This window comes from Pristis pectinata, chromosome 13, assembly GCF_009764475.1.
Source record: "Pristis pectinata isolate sPriPec2 chromosome 13, sPriPec2.1.pri, whole genome shotgun sequence".
NCBI lineage: Eukaryota > Metazoa > Chordata > Chondrichthyes > Rhinopristiformes > Pristidae > Pristis > Pristis pectinata.
In genome coordinates, this window is record NC_067417.1 from 3,106,590 (window position 1) to 3,134,284 (window position 27,695).

At 41.4% G+C, this 27,695-nt stretch overlaps 1 protein-coding gene across 1 annotated transcript in view; it reads left to right on the plus strand.

The window, feature by feature from the left end:
- Window positions 1-27,695, plus strand: part of terb1 (telomere repeat binding bouquet formation protein 1) — a 112,826-nt gene that overhangs the window by 75,634 nt on the left and 9,497 nt on the right. Inside the window, exon 18 of the mRNA XM_052028679.1 lies at window positions 22,268-22,369. Within this exon, the coding sequence (XP_051884639.1) occupies window positions 22,268-22,369 (102 nt within the window). The remainder of the gene's footprint in view (window positions 1-22,267; window positions 22,370-27,695) is intronic.

Below are 27,695 nucleotides of genomic sequence, written 5' to 3' on the forward strand. Positions count from 1 at the left end.
AGAAGGTACAAATAATTGTGGGCATCAGTCAATGCTACTCAGGTCCCCTCAGAATAGAGGTTCTGAAAGGGATAGGAAGCACGTGCATTGACAGCACAGTGCTTTATAGGTGTAACAAAGGCTTTACTTGGATGGACATGAGGTGCTCCATCAGGCTATACTTCTGGAGTCTGCAAGGTCAGCAGCTCTTTTCTTTGGAGCAGTTTTTCCAAATATGTGTCTGATTTCCACCAAAGACAAATCTCAGTGTTGCTTGCAGTGATACCTCCTCTGCACCAAATGAGACAGTGAGAGACCATATAAAGATAGAAATGTCCCGAGGCCCACATGCATTGTCTTTCTAAGTTTCAATGATTGTACTTTACAGATACTTCTGTGGGGCCAGTTTGGAGGGTGCTGAGTAGCCTTTCACTCAGGAGACTTGAGATCTTGTTGTTGCTTCCCTGTACCTGCAGCCCCAGTTTGTAGCAGTAAAGTTAGCATGTGGTGACCGGGAAACGATCATCTAGGGTGGTTGTGATGAGGAACCGGAAATCTTATGCAGAGCGAGATGTTGGCTATCCTCCCCAATTGATCTTGCCTTCTTTCACCTTTGCATTACCACCCAGTTTCCCAATTCCAATCAGCGCTGACTACCTTTCTGGCCTAGATGACTTCCCCTTCATCCTTGACTCCAGTGGGTTGGTCTTTGGGTGCTTGTGCTTTCGACATTGTTGACGACACTGAGGAATCCACACATGCCTTGGTTGTTGGCATGTTGTTGGATCTCTTGTGCTCTCTCTACCCACCATATACTCTTCAGATAATGTGTTTTCCATTGGAGGATACATTCAACCCTGACCCTCATGGCCCTTTCTGAATCCATATACTTGCAACTTTAAAATAATCAATTGTTTCTGTTGTGCAACTAAAATAAAAGATGGTGCTGTCTGCATCTCCTTAGAGAGTAGTTGCTAGGAGTAATCCATGTACATTCAGCATCAATGCATTTGAATATTGATTTTGTATTTCCACTCAGAAACATCAAAGGAGGAGGTAATATTGAAAATCAAATGATACTGTGGGCATTATTTGAAGAGAGCTATGCATGAATTAAAATGTTCAGATCTGAACTTCCAATTCCCAGTTTTCATGGCATGGAAAATGTCTCACTCTCTTTTACTGAGAGCAATTTAGTTTTTTTTATTAATGGCTAATTAATTTTCCAATTTGTTGTACATGAAGAAACAAAGCTAAAAGCACTTGCAAAATGTGTGGTCCTGGGGCAGGGAGAAATTGAGTCAAGCCAGCAGGGTGAAGAGAAGGCAGTTAGAAGTAGAGGGAAATCCAAGGAAGAAAAAGGAAATGGGTGGGAGGACATTGTAAAGTGGTCAAGTAAGGTGAGAGGTGGGGGGGGTGAGAGAAAAGAGGGAAAAGGAATTAGCATTAGAGCACAGCTGATGGAATGGAGCTTGCCTCATTTAGTTGGATATTCAGTAGCCAGTTTGGTTTCAGTAAGGTGTTGCTGTCAGGTGAAATGCAAAAAGGAGGAGATTAGATTTAGAGGGGAGCCTGATGAGTTTGGAGGAAAAAGTGGCATTGGAAAACCCACTTCAGCATGGCGGGGCAGCATTTGGTGAATTTTCCCAGTCTAACTGAGAGTCAATTTTACTTCAGCAGAGGTGGGCTGTGTGTTCTGTAGTGTAGTTTGTGGAGATAAAGAACCTTGTTTCCTTTCTTTAAGAGGATGACAATTTCGGTTCCATTCCTCAGAGTACTGATATTCAAACTTTTTGACACACTTTAACCAAATGGTTCACTCACGTGACAGAATAATAAGTTCTCCTGTGTGTGAACTGGGATTTATTTAAAGGCGGGTGGGGGGGGGGGGGGGGGGGGGGAGGTGGTGTGGGGGAAGGTAGCAACCTAAAATTCTTCTACCAGCATATAAATAATAAGTGGGTTGTTAGAAGTGGGGTGGAATACTAGGGGCTGAAAATGTTATATTGCCTCAGAGGCACAGGGCAAGTCTAAAATACTCATTAAGTACTTTATATCGGTGTTTAATTACACTGTGGTAGTAATGAAGATGATAGAAGTAATACTGTATATGGGGTGAAAATTGATAGGCAGAATGTTCCGGAAAGAATGGCTGTGTTTAAAGCAGATAAGTCACCTGTCTAAAATGTTGTGGTATCCTACGTATTAAGAAAATTGGGGAGCAAGTGGCTTACTATATACATAGTTTTCAATCTTCCTTAGATAAGATTCCAGAGACTGGAAACTGCAAATGTGACACCCTTGTGGAAGAAAAGGTGTAAGGATACCCTAATAACTATAGACAGTCAGCATTAGTAATCAGAAACAACTAACTAGGAAAGATTTTACCAGTATGTTTGAGGTAGTTGAAAGCCAGAACTGGTTGTAAAGACAGATAGTGTTTGACTAACTTTAATCAAATTTTTGATGAAGTGACAAAGAAGGTTGATAAGGGATATGCAGTAGATGTTCCAGTATGCATTTTAAGAAAGTATTTGACAAGTTAACAAAATTGAGCCATATGGAATAGGACATCAGTTTTCAGCTTGGAAAATAAATTGTCCTAAGGACAAAAAGCAGTGAGTTGTGTAAATGGTTGTTTTCACACTGGAGAATAGTAGGCAGTTGTGCCTGGTCAGGCCACGACTACATTCAATAGTTAGTAATAGCTGTGCCCTGGATATGCCACAACTGTAAAATAAGAAATTTATTGAACTTAAAAAATCAGAAGATAACCCTTAGCGTAGCATTGGAATCAGGCCAGGGGATCAACCCTGGTTCATTGAGGAATGCAGGGGCACATACCAAGAGCAGCACCAGGAGCCACAGCACATGTCCTAAACAGGAAAAAAAACTGCATACAACAAATAGTAATTCCACAACCAATGGACTTGATCAAAGCTCTTCAGTCCTGCAACAACTAGTCGTGAATGGTGGTGTGCAGTTAAACAGTTAATAGGAGGAGGAGCCTCCAAGAACATCTCCATCCTCAATGATGGTGGATCCAGAACGTGAGTGCTAAAGATCAGGATGAAGCATTCACAACCACATTCACCCAGAAATGAAAGTGAACTATCATGTCTTCCTTCTGAGATCTGCACTGTCATGCACGTTGTTCCTAGCCGATTTGTTTCGCTGCATGTGACATCTAGAAACAGCTGTGAGTATTGGATGCAACAAAAGCTTTAATACCAAACAGTAATGCTGGCTGTCGTACTGCAGACATGCACTGGACATTTAGCTGCACCTTTCAAATGCTGCAGTACAGTTACAACTGTAGGATTATTCCAACATTATACCATCTGCAAAATGCACTGCAATTACTCACCCAGGCTACTCTGACAGCACCTCCCAAACTCACAACCTCTACCCCCTTGAAGGATAAGGGTTAATGGAAATCTCCATTTGCAGGTTCCTTTATAAGAGTCACACTGCCCTGACTTGAAAATATATCACTGTTCCTTCATCTCCACTGGGTTTAAATCCTAGAACTCCATACCCAGTAGCACAGTGAGAGCATATTCACCAGAAGGACTGACACGTGTGAAGAAGGTGGCCCACCACCACTCTATACGAACATACGAATTAGGAACAGGAGCAGGTCACTCAGCCCATCGAGCCTTTTCCACCCATTAAATAAAATCATGGATGATCTGATTATAATTTCAGTTTGTATTCCATCTCCCATGGTAACCTTTCACCACTTGCTTATCAAGTTTCTATCTAGTTCTGTCATAAGGATATTCAAAGACTCTGCTTCCACCACTCTTTTGAGGAAGGGTATTCCAAAGACTCAAGACCTTCAGAGAGAAAAAAATTTTGCTCATCTCTATCTTAAATAGATGACTCCTAATTTTTAAACAGTGACCCCCAGAAACTTTCTCTCAAAATAATCAGCCCATTCCAGTGTCCACACATTAACATCATCCCTTTTATGAATCATGTACTAGGATACCAGGACTGCTCTGCATCTCAGAGCTCTGCAGTCTCTTACCATTCAGATAATATGCTTTTATTTTCCTGCTAAAATTCATAGTTGCATATTTTCCCATATTATGGTCCATTTGGCAGTTCTTTGCCACTTCATCAGCAATTAGGGATGGCTAATAAATGCTGGCCTTGCCAGCAACACCCATACACTAAAATAGATACAAAAGCCTGAAGGCACATACCACCAGGCTCAAGGACAGCTTCTATCCTGCTGTAATAAGACTATTGAATGGTCCCCTAATCTGATAAAATGGACTCTTGACCTCATAATCTACCTCATGATGGCCTTGTACTTTATTGTCTGCCTGCACTGCACTTCTCTTTAACTGTGTACACTTTATTCTGCATTTTGTTATCATTTTCCTTGTATTACCTCAAGGCACTGATGCAATGAAATGGCATGCAAGATAAAGTTTTTCAGTTGTAGTTCGGTACATGTGACAATAATAAACCAAATTACCAATTTATCCATTCCATAACCAATATGGTTAATTTTTAACAGTGCTCAGAATAGCCTAGCAATAGTATCAGTAGCAACTGACAGTGTGCTTTAACAAACTAAGCTGTCAGAGGTACTGTGTCTTTTTTCCACTTTGTGTTTTTTTTCCCCCAACTTCGTGCATCACTGCTAATTTGAAACAAATTGTGTATTATTTGCAGGTTTTCTTTTGACACCAATGAAGAAACCTGCATCTGACAATATTGCTTTCCCCAGGCAGCAGAGAGAGGATACAACTCAGTCTAATGCAACTACCAGACAAGGTCATGCAAATAGTGAGAAAATTCAAAGAAATTATTCAAATCCGTAAAGCTATATATGGTAGTATTATTTTTCCTTTATCAAATTCTGATTAACAATGTTTAATAATATTCAAGTGAGGATTTGAATGCACACTTCTGGTGCAGAGCTACGTTAATGGGCACTGAATTTGAGAATGGCAGGAATCACAAAAGATTTCCTGATATGAGTTCCCAGCATAGAAAATGCACAAATCTAGTAAGAAAAGTTCACTGTATTTGCTATAGATTTTATTGTTGTTTTGTAGTGTTAATATCATTAAAGTTAGGAGTTTTAAGTGATCTGTGACTCACCGTAAGTAATCAATAGATTATGAACAGAGTATAAAAGCTAAGTAGTGACTACCATCAGAGCAGCCAGAAAGGACACTGCAGTATTCAGAACATTTTCTTGCAAGGGATGAACACTTTGGAAATTATTTTCCTGATCTTTTTATGATAATGTGAACAGTCCCATCGCTGCTGCTTTTGTACCAAGGGTAAATTAGACCCAAATTATAAGCCACATCTGTTCCCAAGATCAGAAGAAAGTGTGGAAAAGAGGTTTGGAGAGGGATTCATCAGCAATTTCTGCAGGATTTCCCCACCCCACCCCTGCTTTTAACCACTATTATTCTGCATTGTCCCACCACCTTTGCTCCAACAAAAAGTGTGAAGGACTCGCAAGTTGCTCTGAGATCACTTGTTTCTGTTTACTCCTCCCACTCCCTATGTCCATCAATCCAGACCTGCACCCCTGGTCATTTCTGCCTTATCCCTGATCCTACGTCATTCTTACTTTTCTTGAGTTTGTCTTACTTATAAGACTCACCTCCTGAGCTCAGTTCCACTAAATCGCTGACCCCACAATTGCTTGCTTAGTGCCCATGCAAATTTATGTTATAAATGATTCCTAGTACTTGGACGCTGCCACCCTCTCCTTTAGCACTACTCTCACCCTAATTTAAAAAAAACTCTTGATCCTTTTGTCCTTGCAAATGCAAGAAAACTGGAGCAGGAACAGGTCACCTGCTCCGCCATTCAGTCTGATCATGGCTGATTTGCCCCAGGCCTCAACTCCTTTTCTGTGCCAGTTTTCCATAACCCTCAATTTCGTGATCTTTCAAAAATATATCTAGCTCCTCTTTAAATAGTTCAAATGATCTAGCCTCCATAATCCTGGGGTTGAGAATTCCAGAGATCCACTACCCTCTGCAGGAAGAAATTACTCTGCAGCTCAGTTTTGTCCCTTTACCTTGTAACTCCATCCCCTTATTCAAGACTCTCTCATTAGTAGAAACATCTCAATATCTACCCTGTGGATCTTATGTGTTTTAATAACATCACCCCTCGTTAGACTAAACTCCAATGAATACAGATCCAACTTATTTAGCCAATTTCATTCCCTTCTGTTTAGCTATTGAATGTCACTTCCCCAAATATGTGTCCAGCTAACCAAACCTCCATATCAGTGTTTCTCTTTCCAACCCTGCTGCAGCACTTAATGAGAAAGCTCATCTTATAACTGAACATGACCTTGCTCTATTAGCCTCACTGCAGCTTTTCATGTTAATCACACCACAACGCTCCCCCTGGTTCCAGCTGAGTAAGGCTATCCTTGCTTCTACTTTTATCATCCATTCAAAGCTAAAGCAACTCCAACAATAGGTATTCTTCACAGTCTTACACCATTATCTCTAGATATCCACTCTTGGTCCTCATCTGGAAACTGCTCCATTACAAGGTCACCCAGGGACATTGCATCAAGTTCCACATAATGGCATTTACACATCTTTTGGAAACACATTCAGTTACTGTCGAGTGGAAAGTCTAAGTGGAGATAAGGTAGAAAAACAAAATACTGCAGGTAGTGGTATAAGAGCTCAACCCTTTCAACATCTCTCTAATTGCCTCCACTCACTTGTCATGCTGGACTGAATTTCAGTATCAGATGAGTTGTATTTACCCCCAGTTTTAATACTGAGAAGATCAAAGACATTTTCTTCGGCCTTTCCTGTAACTTCTTTTAACACCAATTCTGTTCCCTTCCCAGGTAAAAGTTGCGGACTGAACTAAAATGCAACAACTTATATTTTATTTGATCCTTAACCTTCCAAACTATTACATTCAATAATAAAAAAGAAAATGCTGGAAATGGCAGGTCTGGCAGTATCGTGAAGAGATAAACAGAGTTAATGATTCAGGCAGTTGGCCTTTGATCTGAAGCAGGAAAAGTTAGAAGATAAACATATACTAAATTGCTGACAGAAGGATTGGGTGGAGATAATGTAGGGAATGCCAACGATAGGCTGGAGACCGAGATACTGAACGATGCAAATTGTGATGGTACCAGCTAAGATAGGATGACTTGCAGATGATCTGTCTGCAGGAGATGTAAATAAAAGAAGATGAAAGATAGAGAAAAAATATATATGCTGGAAATCTGAACTAATAGAGAATACCAGGGATGCTAGATAATTTTAGCATCTGCAGGTTTTGCTTTTTAATTGCTTTCCCATAATCTCCATTCCTGTGTGCCTCCATTGCCTGTCTCCACCGCTTCTGCTGCTGATACCTTCATTCATAACTTTGTCAATTCCAGGCTTGACTGCGGTGTCCCTGCCATTGTCTAGCCTCTCACCTATTATGAGTCATATCCAACTTACTCATCATTCTTGTAATTGCTGACTTACCAGAAAATTCCCTTCCCCACAATATTAAAGTTTTAAAATTCTCTTCTTTACATCTCTGCCCTGCCATTGGAGCTTTGCCTTTAGAATCTGCCCCCTGATCTCTAGAATTGCCTCCTTAAACCTCCTTGAAAGCCACTTTGACCGGGCTTTTAATCACTCATCTGAATATATTCCACTGTGGCTTGATGTCAGTTTTTTTAAGAGGTCTGATTTTACTTCTTTAAAGTGCCTTGGGACATTTCTCTGTATTAAAGGCACTTTGTAAGCTGCTGTTATGCCCCCTTGAGAGGTCTGGCAGTTATAATATTTTTGTTCAGCTCTGGTTATGTACTAATGATTTGTTCATTTAAGTTAGAATGCTCAGATTGTATCAGATTGACAGTCTTCTGGAAACCAATGCATTATTTATAACAATGTGAAATGGACTGTGATGAAACCTCGTATTTCAGTGAAGGAGTAGCAGTTTTGTCAGTATTTGAAGCTTTCTTCATATTATCTCTGGTTTTGCGTCACCAAAAATAACTACCGTCTTCATATTTTGATGCCACTTTGTATTATTGACTACTTTGCAAGACTGCGAATAGGTTCTTTCACTATCCATGAGGCTTTTGGGGGCAGGAGGAGTAAAACACCACCACCGACAAATGCAATGGCTCTTGGACTTACTTCAATAGCCATTTCCTCGTCCTTTTTCAAAGTCCTTGACTTTGTTAGGTGTGGTTGCAAATGTGCCTGCAATTCAGTTTTTTTTCATCAAAATTAATTTATTTTACTTCAATGTATCTATTAGGCCAATTAATAATGTTGCAACTACAGTAAATTAATTGAGAATTAAAATTAAACCTTACAATTTACATTAACTTAATCTGCATTATATTGTTGCTTAAACGTACAAGAAAACCTAATCTTTTCTAATTTGAAATTATTTCTCTCACCTCCTTTACTCCAGCTCTTACCTTTTCCTTCTAATCTTTCCATGGCATTTCCTAACACATACACAGAATATCTGTTTCTAAGTATCACTGTTGCTGATCAGTAACCTGTGTTTGTTGCCTTTTATCATTGAAGAAGATAAGAAAGCAAAAAGATGTGATCATATACACAATTTCTGTTTGCTTATACGATAAAGTAACTGCATCCCTTTCATGTATGTAAAACATACAGAGAAATTTTTGAGAGGAGTGGATCAGAAATTACAAAGTAAATTGAATAAAATATATGAGTGAGCAGATCAATGTAATGTTCTGAATATGATATTGAAAATAAGCTGAGAAAATGAAGTTGAAAGAAACCCAGGCATTTTAGATTCAACAGTACCCAAGTTAAATAACTTCAGAGATTCATCAGCAAGGCCAACAGAATGTTCAACTGTACAGCTGAACAGTATACTCAAGTTGGAGGAAACTGGATCAAATTGTACAGGTCAAGCACTTGATTGAGTTAAGATTGCCAAAGTATATGAGACATTCATGTGAAGACAATGCAAGAAAGAATTATCGTTGCTAGAATCCAAAACCTCTGTTTTGATGAAAGACCAGGGAGCTGAAATTATAAGAGTTTATTAGTTAAGGAAAAGCACAGATTAAAAAATTCACACTATTATATTGCTAAATAATGCTTTGAAAGCAGTGAAAAGTAAATTTAAGATCTATGGAAACTATTTTGCACAGAATAATCAAAACAGAACAGTACAATGTGTAAATGCAAATCTTCATTCAAAAGTGATCGGTATATGAAATAAATTCATGATAAAGAGAGTGTAAGCCAAAACCCTGGAAGTGAAGAACTTGCATTCCCAGGTACTTTCAAATCTCAAAAACATCATATATTCTTTGCAGTCAATGAAGTACTTGAAATGTTTAAAAATTGTTATAATGTAGTAAATGCAACAGGAAGTTTATACCTCAAACCTAAATAAGGTAATTACCCCATAATATATTTATTTGATATTGGGTGTGAAGACACAGTGGAATATTCCCCATGTTCACAGTGTCATGAAATCTCTTAGTTCACCCGACTGAGTAGCCAGGGCCTTGGTACAGTCTCAATCAAAATGCAATACTTCCAAAGAGACGCGCATAATTCCTGTTTGTACTCCAAGGAGATGAAGTTCAATGTTACAAGCACAGATTCCTAAAGTTACAGTAGCATTCTAATTCTTCATGATCCTTAGATTTCTTTATATATTGTTTCTTTGACTGAACTGGGGGAGGGGAAGGAAAAAACACAGGCAAGCTGTTAAGAAGAGGTATCTCCTAAATTGATTTAGCAAACAATAACCTTGACTGTCACACTGCAGGCCATTCTTAAATGTTTCCTTAACTCTTGCTAACATAAGTGTGAAATTTAAACATGCTTATTTGCCAGACAATATCAGCATGGTTTAACTATAAAGAGGAGTGTTTTGAAAGCAGAAGCACTGGCTCTGCAAGTGAGACTGGAGAATTTCCCTTAAATGACAGGGGAGCAGGTGGTCATCCAGGCTCAGCTGGCTGGCTGAAGAAAACAAAATGAAATGCTTCTAGCTGAAAGGCAAACTATAAATAATGCTGATGGACTACAGGGCTTTTAACCTTCTTAGATGATTATGTTACAACTGCATTGCTATAATGTTTTGTACTATTTTCAAATTATTTTTGAGTTCGTTACAGTCTTTGAATCCAAAAAGTCACTGCTGCAATATTTGCAATTATATATTCTTAAAAAACACTTCAGAGATCAAAGTTGACTGAGAAACAGCAAACAGCCGTAAAGGAGAGGAGAGATTTCCTAAAACTGAATGTTAAGATGGATCCTTAAAAAGCTTTTGAAGGAGTAGAGAGTAGATCAAAATATTGCTCCACTGGGGGGATTTCCGGGGAGTGATGATCACAAGGAAATAGGAGCAGGATTAGACCAACTAGCCCTTTAAGCCTGCCCTGCCGTTCAATATGATTATAGCTGAGCTGCCCCAAGCCTCAACTCCTCTGTGCCAGTTCCACATAATTCCCTAATTTCCACAAATGTATCTTCCCCCTCAAACATTTAGAAAACATCTGGACAAGCACTTAAATCACCAAGGCATAGTAGGCTACGGACCAAATGCTGGAAAGTGGGATCGCTATAGATTAGTAACTTGATGGTGGGCATGGACATGGTGGGCTGAAGGACCTGTTTCTGTGCTGTGTGACTCTTTGACTTACATACCTCCAATTATCTATCCTACATCAATCTCTGTGAGAAGTTCCTAAATACCTGAGTTTTAAATGATTATCCCCTTGTAACTATGTCCCTTCCTTTGCGTCTGTCTCACTAATGGAAACATCTCAACATCCAGCTTGTCATGCCCCCTTAGGACCTTAAATGTTTCAATAGTCACCCTACATCCAAAGGATACAGATCCAACATCTTTTAACTGTTCATGGAAGGTAGTTAGGTAGTCAGTACCTCTGTGATTTAACACACTGATGCCACTGCCTTTTAATCAGAGTGGTTTGGAGTTCCATTTACTGCCTACATCATGGTCCTTTAGAGATGAAGATTGGGCTTGAATTATGTCATTGGCATTGAAGTACAATTTTAATCAAACGTCTGCTGCTGTAACTTTCCCAGCATCCCAAACTGACAATGGAAAACTGAGGTGAAAAGAAACCAAGAAAGAAAAGAAGAGCAAGAGTAGGCTATTCTGCCCTTCAAGCCTGCTCCAAATTCTGTACAATCATGGCTGATCCTCTACCTCAATACCATATTCCCATTCTGCCCCCATAGGCCTTGATGCCATCTGTGTCTAGAAATCTACTTACCTCCTTAAATTAGTTTAGTTGGGCATTTGATTACTAATTTAGTTAGCTCGGCACAACGTCGTGGGCCAAAGGGCCTGTTCCTGTGCTGTACAGTTTATGTTCTGTGTCCTAAATGGCAAGGTGATTTTATTTACTCTTGTCTCGGGGGGAAACCTTGGACCTATCCATGAACTTCCCTTCCCTGAGCATTAAACACTAATGACTCCCTCATGTATAACTATTTATCAGATTGATCTTAGGATTCCTCCTTCAAGCTCTCAGTGCTGCCCAATATTTCATTCCTGGCCACATCCGAGAAAACTATTCCCATGAGTTTCAGGCAGAAGATTCATGGGGCCCTTCGCAGAAGCAGCCCAGGATCAAAATATTCCCAGACTACAGAGATGAAGACTGCTGGCTGCCTGCCTCATCTCCCTTCCATGTGACTCTCACCCAACTTAAAGTTGCTCCTGATGTGTGACATAACTTTCCTCTGTCCACTGGTTTAACACTGGTATTGCCAGTGTTATTTTGTTGATACGGGTTAATGGCCTTGGCTACAATCACAGCTGAAATAATGGCAATCATGAGAGCCATTGATAAGGTGGATGCGCAGAGTTTCTTTCCCAGGGTTGGTGAATCCAGAACTAAAGGGCACAGGTTAAAGCTGAGAGAAAAGAAATTTAATAACAACCTGAGGGGCAACTTTTTCACCCAGAGGGTAATCCGTATATGAAATGAACTGGATAGGTGGTTGAGGCAGGTATGTTTGAAATACACATGGGTAGTTACATGGATAGGAAAGGTTTAGAGGGATATGGGCCAAATGAGAGCAAATGAGACTAGCTTAGATGAGCATCTTGGTCAGCACGGACCAGTTAGGCCTAAAAGCCTGTTTTTGTGCAGTACAACTCTATGACAATGCAGACAATTTCAGTTTTAGTTTACTAACAGGGTCAGAAGCAATATGTCTAATATATTTGGAATTTTCTTTATTTTGTTTTCTTTCACTGTCGCACTGTAGATCGCAGATTTTGCTGTGGTGTAGTTACACCTCTGGTACTTTGCCATGGAAATAATTTTCATGTGCTAACCTACACTATGTCATTGACAGAACAGTCAACCATGGAGTCACCACGGCTGAGCTCAAAAAATTGCTGGAAGAATTCAATGGGTCGAGCAGCATCTGTGTCGAACAGATGCTGCTCAACCCGCTGAGTTCCTCCAGCAGTATGTTCTTTAACTGTACTGTAAAATGACTGGAAGCGGTACTAATGGATTTGAGAGGAATGTCCTAGAAAAAGAAATTGAGTAGAATAAGGCAGTATTTGGTATACAGAAGAATGAGAGGTGATCTAATTGAAATTAAATTTCTTAGAATGCATTACAGAGTAAGTTCTGAGATCCAAGGCTGGAAGTCAGTCAGTTTCAGAATAAGGAGTTAGGCATTAAGGACTGAGATGAAGTGAAATATTATAACTCAGGGGGTTATGAATGTTTAGCATTCTTTCAGCTTGAGGCGGTGGTTGCTTAGTCATTAAGTACATCCAAGATTGAGAACAGTAGACTTTAGGACTAAAGATATCAAAAGGTGTGAGGACAGGGTGGCGAAAATGGTGGAAAACCAGCCATGACCTTATTGTAAGGCAGAACTGGCTCAAAGGGCAGCATTGCCAACTCTTTTTCCTATTTCTTATTGATTATGGGTTTCTTCCAGGATTTCTGAATTTCACACACAACCTATCGCCTTTAAAAACTTATAGCAACAATTTCACAACATATGTCAATGATGATTCTGATTCTGAGATAGTGGTTTTAATATAATGAAATATTCCAAGATGCTTCACAGAATAAGCTTTTACTATCAAGTCATGTGATAGGACAGGTGACAAAATGCTTGGCCAAGGGGGTAGGCTATACATGATATCTTTGCTAAAGAGAAGGAGAAATTATATGGTTTAGATTGCTGAAGTCATAGCCATCAGTGGTGGAGTAATTAAAATCTCAGAATCAGGTTTATTATCACTGTCTTATATGATATGAAATTGGTTGTTTTACGGCAGCAGTACAGTGCAAAGACATAAAATTACTATAAATTACAAAATATATAGTGCAAAAAAAAAAGGAATAACAAGGTAGTGATCATGGGTTCGTGGACCGTTCAGAAATCTGATGGCGAAGTGAAAAAAGCTTTTTTGAATCGCTGAGTTGGGCCTTTAGGCTCCTGTACCTCCTTCCCGGTAGTAGTAACGAGAAGAGGGCATGTCCCAGATGGTGAGGGTCCTTAGTGATGGATGCTGCCTTCTTGAGGCACCATCTCTTGAAGATGTCCTCGATGGTGGAAAGGGTTGTGTCCGTGATGGAGCTGGCTGTCTACAACCCTCTGCAGCCTCTTGTGATCCTGTACATTGGAGCCTCCATATCAGGCAGTGATACAACCAGTCAGAATGCTCTCCGCTGTACATCTATAGAAATTTGTAAGAGTCTTTGGTGACATAACAAATCTCCTCAAACTCCTAACGAAGTAGAGTCGCTGACGTGCCTTCTTTGTGATTGCATCAACGTTTTGGCCCAGGATAGATCCACTGGGATGCATAAGAACTCGGGGAGTTCTAATACTCTAGGAAGTTACAGGGGATGCAGCGATGTTTTTGTGTTTGGCTTAAGAGTGGGCCTAACCACTTTTTGCTCCAAAGACAATGATTTTATGGGAGGGGGACTTCAAACAATCTTAGACAGTGTTGTCAATTTTAAAAAGGTCTTAAAGAAGAAGAGGGAGCAACTCAAAATGTTAATGGGGTCAGGACCAAAGCTGGGATTGTCAGGGCTTTAATGAGATTGAGATTCTTGAAAGAGGAGTTTGATCTCACAGAAGTGGTGAGTTTAGAGAAAGTGTAGCAGGCTGACAATATGCTAAAATAGTTGGAATGGGAAGCCTTGGCTTTGTTCACAGCAGGAAGGGGAGAAAACAGCACAGCAAGATGAATCCATGGTTCTTACGGTAGAAGAAATCCATGAACTGTTTACTCCAGTCAGAGGTGAATATGCAGAGCAAAATAGGAAAGGGTTCAAGGAGAATGTTGCTAGCAGAGTAATGGTGCCTGAGGTCATCTAGGGAGATGAAAAGAAAATTGCAAAACCTGTAAATGTGAAATAAAATCAGAAAAATTACAACATATAAGGAGGCACTATTTATCTGATATATTATGAGAAGCTTCATCAGAGTAAAAATTCAAAAGTCCTTTACTCCCAAAACACTAATTTGCTTCTCTTAAAGGTATCTGACCAGCTATGTAGTTCCAGTATATTTTGTTTAACTGAAGCAATTTTTATTGAGTTCATTTGACATTTGATGTTATTTCATCACAGCAGTCCTCAGTTCATTGTGAAATAGTGTATTTTATACAATTACCCAAGGGTTTCTATATGCATTGGACATGGGGTCATATTCCTGTCGGACTGCATACAGGTCGAGAAGAATTAGGATGAATAGTTTACAACAAGGAGGGTCTGAAAGTTATGGTTTGTGTCTTTGATTTAGCAGTAATTCATTTCTGTGGTGGGATAAGAAATTAGATGAGAAAGATTGAAACATGGAATTGTGAAGATAGTCACACGTTTAGAAAGTGGCAATGTCTTCCCGAAATTTTTATTGAAAAAAAGGTTGGAGATGAGTGGTATTTGAAAGGATCAATGATTTTTTCCTTGAGGAGATTAGTAGTGATTGCAGTTTTGAAAGTGGGAATCTAAAGCGCAGTGGAAAGGGATTTGTGAACAAGCTTTAGCACTGGAAGAGTTGATTTGGATTGGGAAGGTTGGGGTGTGGGAGGAGGGTGTTCGATGGTGCAAAACAAGAAAATGATAAAAGATTGTTTTTTATTGATGATTATGATGGGAGCATGAAGGTCATGTGAAACATCTAGATTTATATAGAGGGAGAGACTTAGGGAGGAAATCAGTGCAGGAAAGAGGGCTGGAAAACTTGAGATGCCAATTGAAATTATTCAGTGCAGAAGCTAAGGGGGAAATTGTGAGAAGAAATCTCAGTGAGAAACCTAGACCTGTAGTTGGGTAGAGAGCAGGGACTTCCCATAAGAATGTGAGTGTCAAAACAAGGTGGCTGCTCAAAAAGACGCCAGAGAAGTTGGGATACAATCCAAGGTGTGATTTAAAAAGAAGAGGCTACACCAGCATTGTAGTGTTTTAAAAGAGACAAGAGGATGGAAAGGAAGCAAAGTGGGGAAGCTTTATTAGAGGAAAAGAAGTATCACCCTTCATTCGCTTTGTTTATATCACCCTAGGTGGGTGACAGTTGTATCAGAGAAACCAGTGCTTAATCCATTTTACATTAGAGGCCTCACAAAGTACCAGCATATCCAAGTATATTGTTTAATTTAGGTACATCTTATTCAGGTACACATTCCGTGCGTAACACACATTCCTGTTTTAGTTACAAAATTACGTGCAATTAATGCATTAGAATTTGTAGGATTGGTAGGATTTTGTGGAAGTGGGTAGCCCCTTAGGTCTTGACAGTCCGATCGCATACTCGACCAGGGTCCACAGGTACATATATTTCTGCAGGCATCTGCCAAGAAACTCTGAACACTTTTCCCTCTTTCATTCAAGCATACATCGAGGTCAAATTGAGCTCCTTGTTCGCAAGCGCAAAGCTGATTTAATTGAATGCAGCCATTATCATCCCTGTACCAAAGAAAAGCAAGGTAACATGCCTCAATGACTACCGACCAGTGGCTCTGACATCCACCATCATGAAGTGCTTTGAGAGGTTGGTCATGGCACGCATCAACTCCAGCCTACCAGACAACCTGGACCCATTGCAATTCGACTAATGGCAAACAAGTCTACAGTGGATGCCATCTCCCTGGCCCTACACTCAGCTCTGGAGTATCTGTATCAGTAAAACACATACGTTAGACTATTGTTTATTGACTACAGCTCTGCCTTCAGTACAATAATTCCAAGCGAGCTTGTCACCAAATTCCAAGACCTAGGACTCAACACCTCCCTCTGTAACTGGATCCTTGACTTTCTAACAGACCACAATCGGTGAGGATAGGCAGCAATACCTCCCACACGATTATTCTCAACACTGGTGCCCACAAGGCTGCATCCTCAGCCTCTACTCCCTATACACTCATGACTGTGTGGCAGATTCTGCTCTAACTCCATCTACAAGTTTGCAGATGATACCACTGTTGTAGGCCGTATCTCAAACAGCGATGAGTCGGAGTACAGGAAGGAGATGGAGAGCTTAGTGGAATGGTGTCATGACAACAACCTTTCCCTCAAAGTCAACAAAACAAAAGAGCTGGTCATTGACTTCAGGAAAGGAGGGCGGTGTTCACGCACCTGTCTACATCAATGATGCTGAGGTCAAGAGGGTTGAGAGCTTCAAGTTCCTAGGAGTGAACATCACCAACAGCCTGTCCTGGTCAAATCATGTAGATGCAACGGCCAAGAAAGCTCACCGGCACCTCTACTTCCTCAGGAGGCTAAAGAAATTTGATTTGTCCCCTTTGACTCTCACCAACTTTTACCGATGCACCATAGAAAGCATCCTATCTGGATGTATCACGGCTTGGTACGGCAACTGCTCTGCCAAGACCGCAAGAAGTTGCAGAGAGTTGTGACACAGCCCAGCGCCTCACGGACACCAGCCTCCCCTCCTTGGACTCTGTCTTTACCTCTCGTTGTCTTGGTGTAGCAGCCAACATAATCAAAGACCCCACCCACCCGGGACATTCTCTCTTCTCTCCTCTTCCATCGGATGGAAGATATAGGAGCCTGAGGGCATGTACCACCAGACTTAAGGACAGCTTCTACCCACTGTGATAAGACTATTGAATGGCTCCCTTATACAATGAGATAGACGATGACCTCACGGTCTACCTTGTTGTGACCTTGCACCTTATTCCACTGCACTTTCTCTGTAGCAGTGACACTTTACTCTGTACTGTTACTGTTTTTACCTGTACTACATCAATGCACTCTGTACTAACCCAATGTAACTGCACTGCGTAATGAATTGACCTGTACAATCGGTTTGTAAGACAAGCTTTTCACTGTACCTCAATGATAATAATGTACCTCAAGTGACAATAATAAACCAATACCAATATTGAATTCCTTTCCACTGTACCACTATATCATGATAAAGCAGAAATGTATGTTGACGCTGCCAGGGCTCTGTTGCTTTTAAAACAATGAAAATTAAATTACTGTTCCTTTTTTGATATTAAAGAAAAACACAATTACCAACTTGAGGCAATGGCTTTAAGACTTCTGAAAGGATTTTGCTGCAATTATAATAGAATATTATGAACTATACTGTGTGTACTTTTAAAAGGCAGCATGAGCTTCCCAGTGGTATGCAGGAAATGTTAATATGATACTCCCAGTGCATGCTGCCCAGCATTGTCATAGATCCTGTCATTTGATTAAGTATGAAACAGGGTCCCAGCTGCTTCTGTATAAGATCTTGGGACATAATTTTGAAGAATGGTAAAATCCTTGATAGCCTGATTTAATATCTCATCCTAAAGATGGCATCTACAACAATTCAACTCTCACTCAGTAATTCCGTTGGGACTTCTATGCACTATTCATTTCTATCTTGAGACACAAAGCAGAACAAGTATGCAAGGCTACTATTGAGCTGGCTGCTAAATGTCAGCTTAACACAGGCACAACCCTCCCAACCATTGAGGACATCTTCAAGAGGTGGTGCCTCAAGAAGGTGGCATCCACCTTAAAGACCCTCACCATCTGGGACATGCCTTTGTTACTACCATCAGGGAGGAGGTACAGGAGCCTGAAGACCCACACTCAACAATTCGGGAACAGCTTCTACCCCTCCACCATCAGATTTCTGAATGGTCCATGAACACTACCTCACCATTCCTTTTTTTCTGCATTTTAATTTATTTTGTAATTTATAGTAATTTTCAATGTTTTTGCTACCACAAAACAACCAATTTCATGTCATATAAATCAGTGATAATAAACCTGATTCTGACCCCCATAATCCCACAGATGAATTACAGTGCATCTTTGTACATTCAGTAAACTTGAACATGTGGCTTTCTAACATATATCTAAGTTATTTGTCAATACGATAAATAATTGTGGCCTAAGCACACATCCTTGTAGAGACACCAAATGCTGGAATCTGGAGCAAAAAACAAAATGCTGGAGGAACTCAGTGGGTCGAGCAGTATCTGTGGATGCAAAGGGATGGGAACTCAGTGAGTCAAGCACTATCTGTGGAGGCAAAGGGATGGTTGACATTTCAGGTTGAGACCCTGCATCAGGACTGTGAGTATAGAGGGGAGTTAGCCAGTATAAAGAGGTGTGAGGGAGGGGTGAGGCAGGGGCTGGTAGGTGATAGGTGAAACCAGGTGAGGTGGAGGATGATGGGCAGATGCAATCAGGTGGGTGATAGGTGAAAACATAAAAAAAAGGCTAATGGAGCCAGGTGAAGGAGGGGAGAAGGAAGGTAGAGACAGATGTTGGAAGGTGATGTGGAACCAGATAAGGAAGAGGTGAGGGGCCAATGAAACCAGATGGGGGAGAGAATAGGAAGGGTAGGCCAGGGGAGAAGAAGCCCAGGTGGATGGTATGTGGGTGATAGCAAGATAGAAATAGGAAAGGTGAACAAAGGGAGAGAGAACCTAGATGGGAAAGGAACACTGAGGGTGTGGGTCACCTGAACTTAGAAAATGCAATGTTCATTGGTTGTGGGCTACCCAAGTGGAACATAACTTCCTTGTGAGATCCCACTAGTCGTGTTCTGTAGGGTCTGAGTATTTTTCTAATGCTCAGCCAATTTCATAGCCACATTGATAATTTTCTTCTAAACAGTACTCAAAGACAAAAGTTTGTAGGCTTTCAAGACTTTGCATATAGACCTTGCATATAATACAGCTGACATTATATTAATTTTTCTGCTTGAACACATTAAAAATCTGTGCTCAGTTTTTGATATCATACCCAGAACGTATTTATTGGTCTTGGAGTGTTTGCGGTGCACATTCACCAGTTTTACACTGGGACTGACAGAACATCATTTTGTGGGCTGGATGATTAGATTATTAGAGCCATAGAGCAATACAGCACGGATACAGGCACTTTGGCCCAACTAGTCCATGCAGACCACAGTGCCCAGCCAACTAGTCCCAATTTCCTGTGTTCAGCCCATATCCCTCCAAGCCCCGCCCCTCCGTGTACCTATCCAAGTGCTTCTTCATATGCTATTGTCTGGCAGCTCATTCCACATACTCACCAACCTCTGCATGAAAAACTTGCCCCTCAGGTCCCTTATAAATCTTTCCCCTCTCACTCTAAACCTGTGCCCCCTATTTGTGGATTCCCCTACCCTGGGGAAAAGACTGTTACCATCCACCTTATCTATGTCTCTTATAATTTTAGACACTTCTATAAGGTTGTCCGTCATTCTCCTTCATTCTAAGGAATAAAGACCTAGCCTGGCCAACCTCTCCCTATAACTCAGGCCCTCTAGTCCTGACAACATCCTCCTAAATCTTTTCTGCTCTATTCCAGTTTAACGATATCTTTCCTATAACAGGGTGACAAAAACTGTACACAGTACTCCAAGTGTGGCCTCACCGATGACTTATACAATTGCAACATAATGTCCCAACTCCTATATGCAGTGCCCTGACTGATGAAGGCCAGTGTGCTAAATGCCTTTTTCACCACCGTCTACCTGTGATGCCGCTCTCACTGAACTATGGACTTGTATTCATATGTCCCTCTGTTCCATTACACTCCCTAGTACCCTACCATTCATTGTATAAGTGCTATGCTGGACTTTCCTAAATGCATCACCTTACAGTTATCTGTATTGAAATTCATTTGCCACTCTTCGGCCCACTTCCCTAACTGATCAAAATCCCCTCTGTAATCTACAATAACCTTCTTCACTATCAACAACACTTAATTTCATGTCATCTGCAAACTTACTGATCAGGCTTTGTGCATTCACATCCAAATTATTTATATAAATAATGAATAACAAGGATCCCAATACCGACCCCTGCGGCACACCACTAGTCGCCAGCCTCCATTCCGAGAAATAGCCTTGAACCACCACCCTCCATTTCCTATCTCTGAGCCAATTTTAAATCCACCTAACTAGCTCTCCCTGGATTCCATGGGACCTAAACTGCCAGACCAACCTACCATGTGGGAGCTTGTCAAAGGCCTTGCTAAAGTCATATTGACAACATCCACTGCCCTATCATCATCTACCGTTTTGGTTACCTCTTCAAAAAACTCTAAAAGATTCGTCAATCATGATTTTCCACACACAAAGCCATGCTGACTCCTCCTAATCAGACTTTGTCGATCCAAATGCTGATAGATCCTGTCCCTCAGAATTCCCTCCAGTAGCTTCCCCACTACTGATATCAGGCTGACCGGCCTGTAGTTCCCTGGCTTGTCCTTGCTACCCTTCCTAAAACAACAGAATAACATTAGCCACCTTCCAGTCTTCGGGAACTTCACCAGTGGCTTACGATGAAGCAAATATCTCCGCAAGGGCCTCTACAATTTCTTCTCTAGCCTCCCAGAAAGTCTGAGGATGCACTTGGTCAGGCCCTGGGGATTCATCCACCTTAGCGCACTGTAAGGCTGCAAATAGCTCCCCCTGGTAATATGTGTCCTCCAAAACATCACTTGTTTCCCTTATCTCTTGAGCAACCATGATTTTCTCCTCAGTAAACACTGAGGAGAAATATTCATAAAAAATTCCACCCATCTTCTCTGTTTCGAGACATAGGCAGCCCTGCTGATCTCTAAGGGGACCTACTCTCTCCCTAGCCACCCTATATAGCTATAGAACCTCTTGGGATTTTCCTTAACCTTACCTGCCAGATCCATCTCATACTCTCTCTTTGCCCTCCTGATTTCCCTCTTAAGAGTATTCTTAATCTTTTTATAATCACCAAGGGCTTCACTCATCCCTGACCTCAACCCAATGTATGCTTCCTTCCTTTTCGTGACCAGAGCCTCAATATCTCTCCTTAGCCAAGGTTCCCTAAACTTACCAGGTTTACCCTTCATCCTAACAAGAACATGCTGCCCCGGACTCTTGATATCACACTCTTAAAAGACTCCCACCTGCTATTCTTTCCTTTCCCTTCAAACAGGCTCACCCAATCAACCTCTGCTAGATCCTGCCTAATTCCCTGAAAATTAGCCCTGCCGCAATTTAGGACCTTAACCTGTGGACCTGTCCTTTTCCATCACTATCTTAAAACTAACAGAATTATGGTCACTAGTGCCAAAGTGCTCCCTGACTGCCACTTCAAATTAAATAAAGACGATAAAGAGTGATCTAAATGGGAAGTTTGGAATGATTAAAAAGTGATTAGAATAGAAATAGAGAAACAAATCTCACAGGTAGGGGAATCAGAATAAGGCGACACGACCATAGGAATGGGAATTCATGAAGCTCTCCTTGAAAAATTTGTCAAGATTGAAAATCAGTGAAAATTCTCAGAAGATTGGTAGATTGTTATTTTGTAATTGTTTTAAGAGAAATGGAACAAAGGCAGATAGATAGAGTTGAAATATGGATCAGCCATGATTATACAGAGTTCAAAGGGCTGACTGGCTTCCCGTCTATGTTGACAGAACATCCATCCATCCAAAGTCTTCGTTGGTGTTGATGTAACCTTGCCAGAATCCTTCTGATGTTCTGAGTCCCTCCTCTGAATGAATTCAGGGGTACACTACCAATGTTGTCAGGGTCACAGATAGATCCCTGACCCAAGTAATTACTCTTCATGATATCTGGATATCGAGCATTGGGAGCCCACTGGTCATCACATTGATTCCTGATGTTGCTTTCGTTCACTGAGTGATTACACTGACAAGCAGGAATAATAGTCACAACTTGGGAATCTGGCTGTGCTGTTTGTGGTCTTGAAATTAATACTATATTGTTTTTGAACTGCCAATCTGGATGAATTTTCTTTGCAGATCGAAATACCTGCCAGAGGAGACAGAAGAGACTTGTGTACTCCACGGGTCTGCAATAAAACCACATTTCAGAATCACGTGTACTCCTTCGATGATGGCAAGGTTTGTTTACTATTACATTCTTATGGCAGTGCAAAAGAATTCCTGTAGATTCTGAAGGCTTAAGTCATCTGTATTATAGATTAACACATCACAGTGGTTCCATGTGTGGAGATGATTCAAGGCATTAAAATCAACAAGAAATTCCTGTTCTCTGATCCATTCTGTGACATTAATTCTGAATATAACAACTTCGGTTTATATAACACCATTAGGATGGTAAGACATTCCAAGCTTTGCCACAAGACTCACCAAGCAGCATCTGACACAAGCCACATCAGTAGCTAATAAGACCACAAACTTGGCGATTCAGATAGATTTTGAGAGGTGTTTCAAAGGACAAATGAGAGAAGCAGGAAGGTTTAGTGAGGGAGCTCCCAGAGCTTAGAGCAGTAATATTCACAGTTACTTCCCTCCCCCCTTCAGTCCTCCCATTTTTGTCCCGTTTCCCTCTTACTGCCCCCCCCAGCCCCTTCATCCACCTTCGTCCCCCTCCTGCTTCCATCCACCCACCGTGCACACAAACAGGTTCCCCTCCCCACAATCTGGTTCTAGGTCCAACTGCCATGCACCTCTCCCCTAATGGTTCCCATTCTCACCTCCTTATCAGAGACAAGCTCTGTAGCCCTCTGTCTTATTGCTTATCTCCTTCCAGCTGCTGTCTTCAATCTTCACACTCCCCTCCCCCACCTCACTCCATCTTTTTTTTTCCCTCTTTCCCCTCTCTCTTTGTCTGCCCCCATTCACCTGCCACTGTCTCCCAACTCCACCCCTGCTCCCCTCCCCTACCTGTCACTATCTGCCTGTCATCCTATACCCCTCCTCAGTCCACAACTCACCTCAAAATCTTTCCTCACCACTCCCTTCTCCTTTTATATTGGCTATCTCGCCTCTGCTCTCATCGGTCCTGATGCAGGGTTTCGTCTTGAGACGTCGACAATTCCTTTCTCCCACAGATGATGCACAACTCACTGAGTTCCTCCAGCAGATTGTTTGTTGCTCCAGATTCCAGCATCAAAACTAAAAGCTCATCTACAAAGTCACAAACAGTAGTGGGAAACTGGAAGATTGGAAAAACTTTAAAAAGCAACAAAGAACCACTAGCAAGCAGTTATGAAAGGGAAGATAGATTATGAAAGTAAACTAGTACAAAATATAAAAACAGATAGTAAAAAGCTTTTATAAATATTAAGTGGAAAAGGGTGGCTAAAGTGAACATAGGTCCTTTGGAAGATGAGAATAGGGATTAATATTGGGTAATGCGGAAATGGTCGAGGCTTTGAACGACTATTTTAGTGTTGGTCTTCACAGTGAAGGACGTATTTAACATAACAGAGAGTGATGTTATGGATCCAATGGGAGGTGAGGACCTCAATACAATTGCTATCACTAAGGGTTAGTGCTGAGCAAACTAGTGGGCCTAAAGGTAGATGTCCCCTGGTCCTGAAGGAATGCATCCCAGGGTACTGAAAGAAAATGACGGAAGTTATGGTAGAGGCATTTGTGATAATTTACCAAAATTCTCTGGACTCTGGGCTGGTCTCAGCAAATTGGAAGACAGCGAATGTCGTGACACTGTTTGACAAAGGTTTGTAGACAAAAGACAACTGTAGGCCAGTTAGCGTACATCTGTAGTCGGGAAAAATGCTTGAAGCTATCATTAAGGAAGAAATAGCGAGACACCTGGATAGAAATGTTTCCGTCAGGCAGACACAGCATAGATTCAGGTTCTGTTTGACAAACTTACTGGAGTTCTCTGAGGATATAATGTGCACAGTGGATAGAGGGGGAACAGGTGGATGTTGTGTACTTGGATTTCCAGAAGGTGTTTGGTAGGTATTGGTGTTGGTTTATTATTGTCACTTGTACTGAGGTACAGTGAAAAACTTGTCTTGCATGCCAGTCGTAGAGGTCAATTCATTACACAGTGGCAGTTACATTGGGTTAGTACAGAGTGCATTGATGTAGTACAGGGTAAAAACAAATAACAGTACAGAGTAAAGTGTCACAGCTACAGAGAAAGTGCAGTGCAATAAGGTGCAAGGTCACAACAAGGTAGATCGTGAGGTCAGAGGTCCACCTCATCATATAAGGGAACCGTTCAATAGTCCTTATCACAGTGGGGTAGAAGCTGTCCTTAAGTCTGGTGGTGCATGGCCTCAAGCTCCTGTATCTTTCTACCTGATGGAAGAGGAGAGAAGAGAGAATGGCCCGGGTGGGTGGGGCCTTTGATTATGCTGACTGCTACACCAAGACAACGAGAGGTAAAGACAGAGTCCAAGGAGGGGAGGCTGGTGTCCGTGATGCGCTGGGCTGTGTCCACAACTCTACAGTTTCTTGCGGTCTTGGGCAGAGGCAGTTGCCGTACCTACAGCCGTGATACATCCAGATAGGATGCATTCTATGGTGCATCGATAAAAGTTGGTGAGTGTCAAAGGGGACAAACCAAATTTCTTTAGCCTCCTGAGGAAGTAGAGGCACTGGTGAGCTTTCTTGGCCGTGGCATCTACATGATTTGACCAGGACTTAAAAACATATCCATAAGATAGGGATGCATGGAGTTGGGGGTAATGTATTAGCATGAATAGAGGATTGGTTAACCAATAGAAGGCGGAGAGTTGAGAAAAATGGATGTTTCTCTGGTTGGCAATCAGTGGTGAGTGGAGTGCCGCAGGGGTCGGTGCTGAGTCCGCAACTGTTCACGATATACATTAATGATTTGAAGACCGTATCTAACTTTGCTGATGATACTAAAATTGAGTGGAAAAGCAAATTGTGCAGAGGATGCGGAGAGCCTGCAGAGAGATATAGATAGGTTAAATGAGTGGCCAACGGTCTGGCAGATGGAGTACACATTGGTAAATGCGAGGCCATCCACTTGGAAGGAAAAATAGAAGATCAGATTATTATTTAAATGGTGAAAGATTGCAGCATGCTGTTGTGCAGAGGGACTTGGGAGTGCTTGTGCTCGAATCGCAAAAAGGTTGGTTGCAGGTGCAATGGGTTATCAAGAAGGAAAATGGAACGTTGGCCTTCATTGCTAGAGGGATTGAATTTAAGAGCAGGGAGGTTATGCTGCAACTGTACAGAGTACTGGTGAGGCTGCATCTGGAGTACTGCGTGTACTGGCTTTGGAGGCAATGCAGAGGAGGTTCACCAGGTTGATTCTGGAGGAGGGGGTTAGCCTATGAGGAGAGATTGAGTCGCCTGGACTATACTCGCTGGAATTCAGAAGAATGAGAGGGGATATTAAACATGTAAAATTATGAAAGGGATAGATAAGATAGAGGCAGGAAGGTTGTTTCCACTGGTAGGTGAGACTAGAGCTAGGGGACATAGCCTCAAGATTTGGGGGAGTAGATTTAGGACAGAGATGAGGAGAAACTGCTCTTCCCAGGGAGCAGTGAATCTGTGGAATTGTCTGCCCAGGGGAAGCAGTAGAGGCTACCTCACTAAATATGTTTAAGACACTATTAGATTTTGCACAGGAGGGGAATTAAGGGTCATGGGGAAAAGGCAAGCAGGTGGATCTGAGTCCACAGCCAGATCAGCCATAATCTTATTGAATGGTGGAGCAGGCTCGACCGAGCCAGATGGCCTCCTCCTGTTCCTGTTTCTTATGTTCTTATCTGCGGTCCTCTTGTGTTTTCACAGCTATGTGACTCTGGAGCCACATTCACCACTACCAAAAGAGCCATAAGGCTACTGTACGTTGTACACCCCACCCCACCAAACAACACATAGATCATATTAAGTATGATTTGATCATGCAAAGATATAGCCAAATCCTTCAATGTTTTCACCAACAATAGCAACTTATGGAGATGTCGTGTTTGCTGTGTCCCAATATTGAACATGTACGTTTTGAGGAACCAATCATTGTCACCGTGATCAATTTCCAGACCATGTGTGTCAGGTAGCTGCTGGCTTTGTGTAATGTCACCGCTGCTGTTCTGAGAAGATCATTGTTTACACAGTGGCACCTTGTGATTTCAAAACCAGTCCTGCTTGTATCAATATGTTCAATGGAAGTAGTTTAAAAAGCTGGTTCTTGGTGATGTCAGTGCTTCCTATTTAGCTATATACATATCCTCTGATTATGTCATTTTACTCCCTAGAAGTTTTTAACTGTACCTATTGTTAGCAGTGCATAGTGGGAAATAAGAGTATAATTACGAGACTCCAGTGTTAGTAAAATGTAGTTTCCCTGATACAGAAGTTTAAAGGTGATTGGGAGTCACAAGTTGCAAAGTGAAAGAACCACATGCAGCTTGAGAGTCCCAGTCTGTATTATTAGTTTAGGGCCTTGGCAGCTTAAGGCACTCATGTCAATCCCAGAGGAAAGGAAACTGTGGTTGCATGAGTCAGAGGTATTGGCATTATTAGAGCAACTCAAGTTCTCTGTGCAAAATAAGGCTGAAGGTTTGAGGCTAATGTGTACAGTAAGATCTGATTTGCACCTCGTGTTTCCTCTACTCTCCTAAAAGTACCAGAAAACACTGGAAACACCCAGTAGGGTCGGGCAGCATCCGTGAGAGAGATGCAGCTAATGTCTCAGTCGATGACCTTTATCAGAACTTTCAGGTGAGGTCATTTGGATATTGGGACTTACATCAGAGAGTTCTGATAAAAAGAGTCATTGATATGAAACATCAACACTGTTTCTCTCTTCACAGATGCTTCCTGCTCTGCTGAGTATTTTCAGCATTTTTGTTTTAATTTCAGAAGCATAAAATAACTCATATGTGCCAAGGTTTGTGCACAAAGGTACTATGTTAATTTCAGACTAAAATGAGCTCTGACAAGATCTGCTATGATATATCATGCTTTGGACCATAATGTGGATGTGAAATGCATTATACATCAACATTGCAAAAATCTAATTGTCCATGTTTATTTATAATTATGGAAGTAGGCTTATTAAGTATGCTTGTGTTTTGTTGTCCCCAACCCAAAGAGTACAATAAATGCAGGCACCTGCTTTATCTTGTAACATTTGCCTCCACAGCATTTCTTGTTTATTGCTTTCTCCCAACCTCATGTGGTTCAATAATAGACGTGGACTTGCACACCTCACTCAGCTCTATGTGGCTGAGCTACTTACGCAATAGATTCTTTGAGTCAGTGTGGGGTAAGTGTTGGTCAATAACACATGCCAGGACATTGTATCATTGTAAAGTTTCATCATCATCATGAGCGCAGCCCTCCCCACCATTAGTGGTATCAACAGGAGGCACTGCCTCAAGAAAGCAGCATCTAACATCAAAGGTCTCCACCATATGGGCCATGCCATCTTCTCGCAGCTACCAGGAGGTACAGAAGCCTGAAG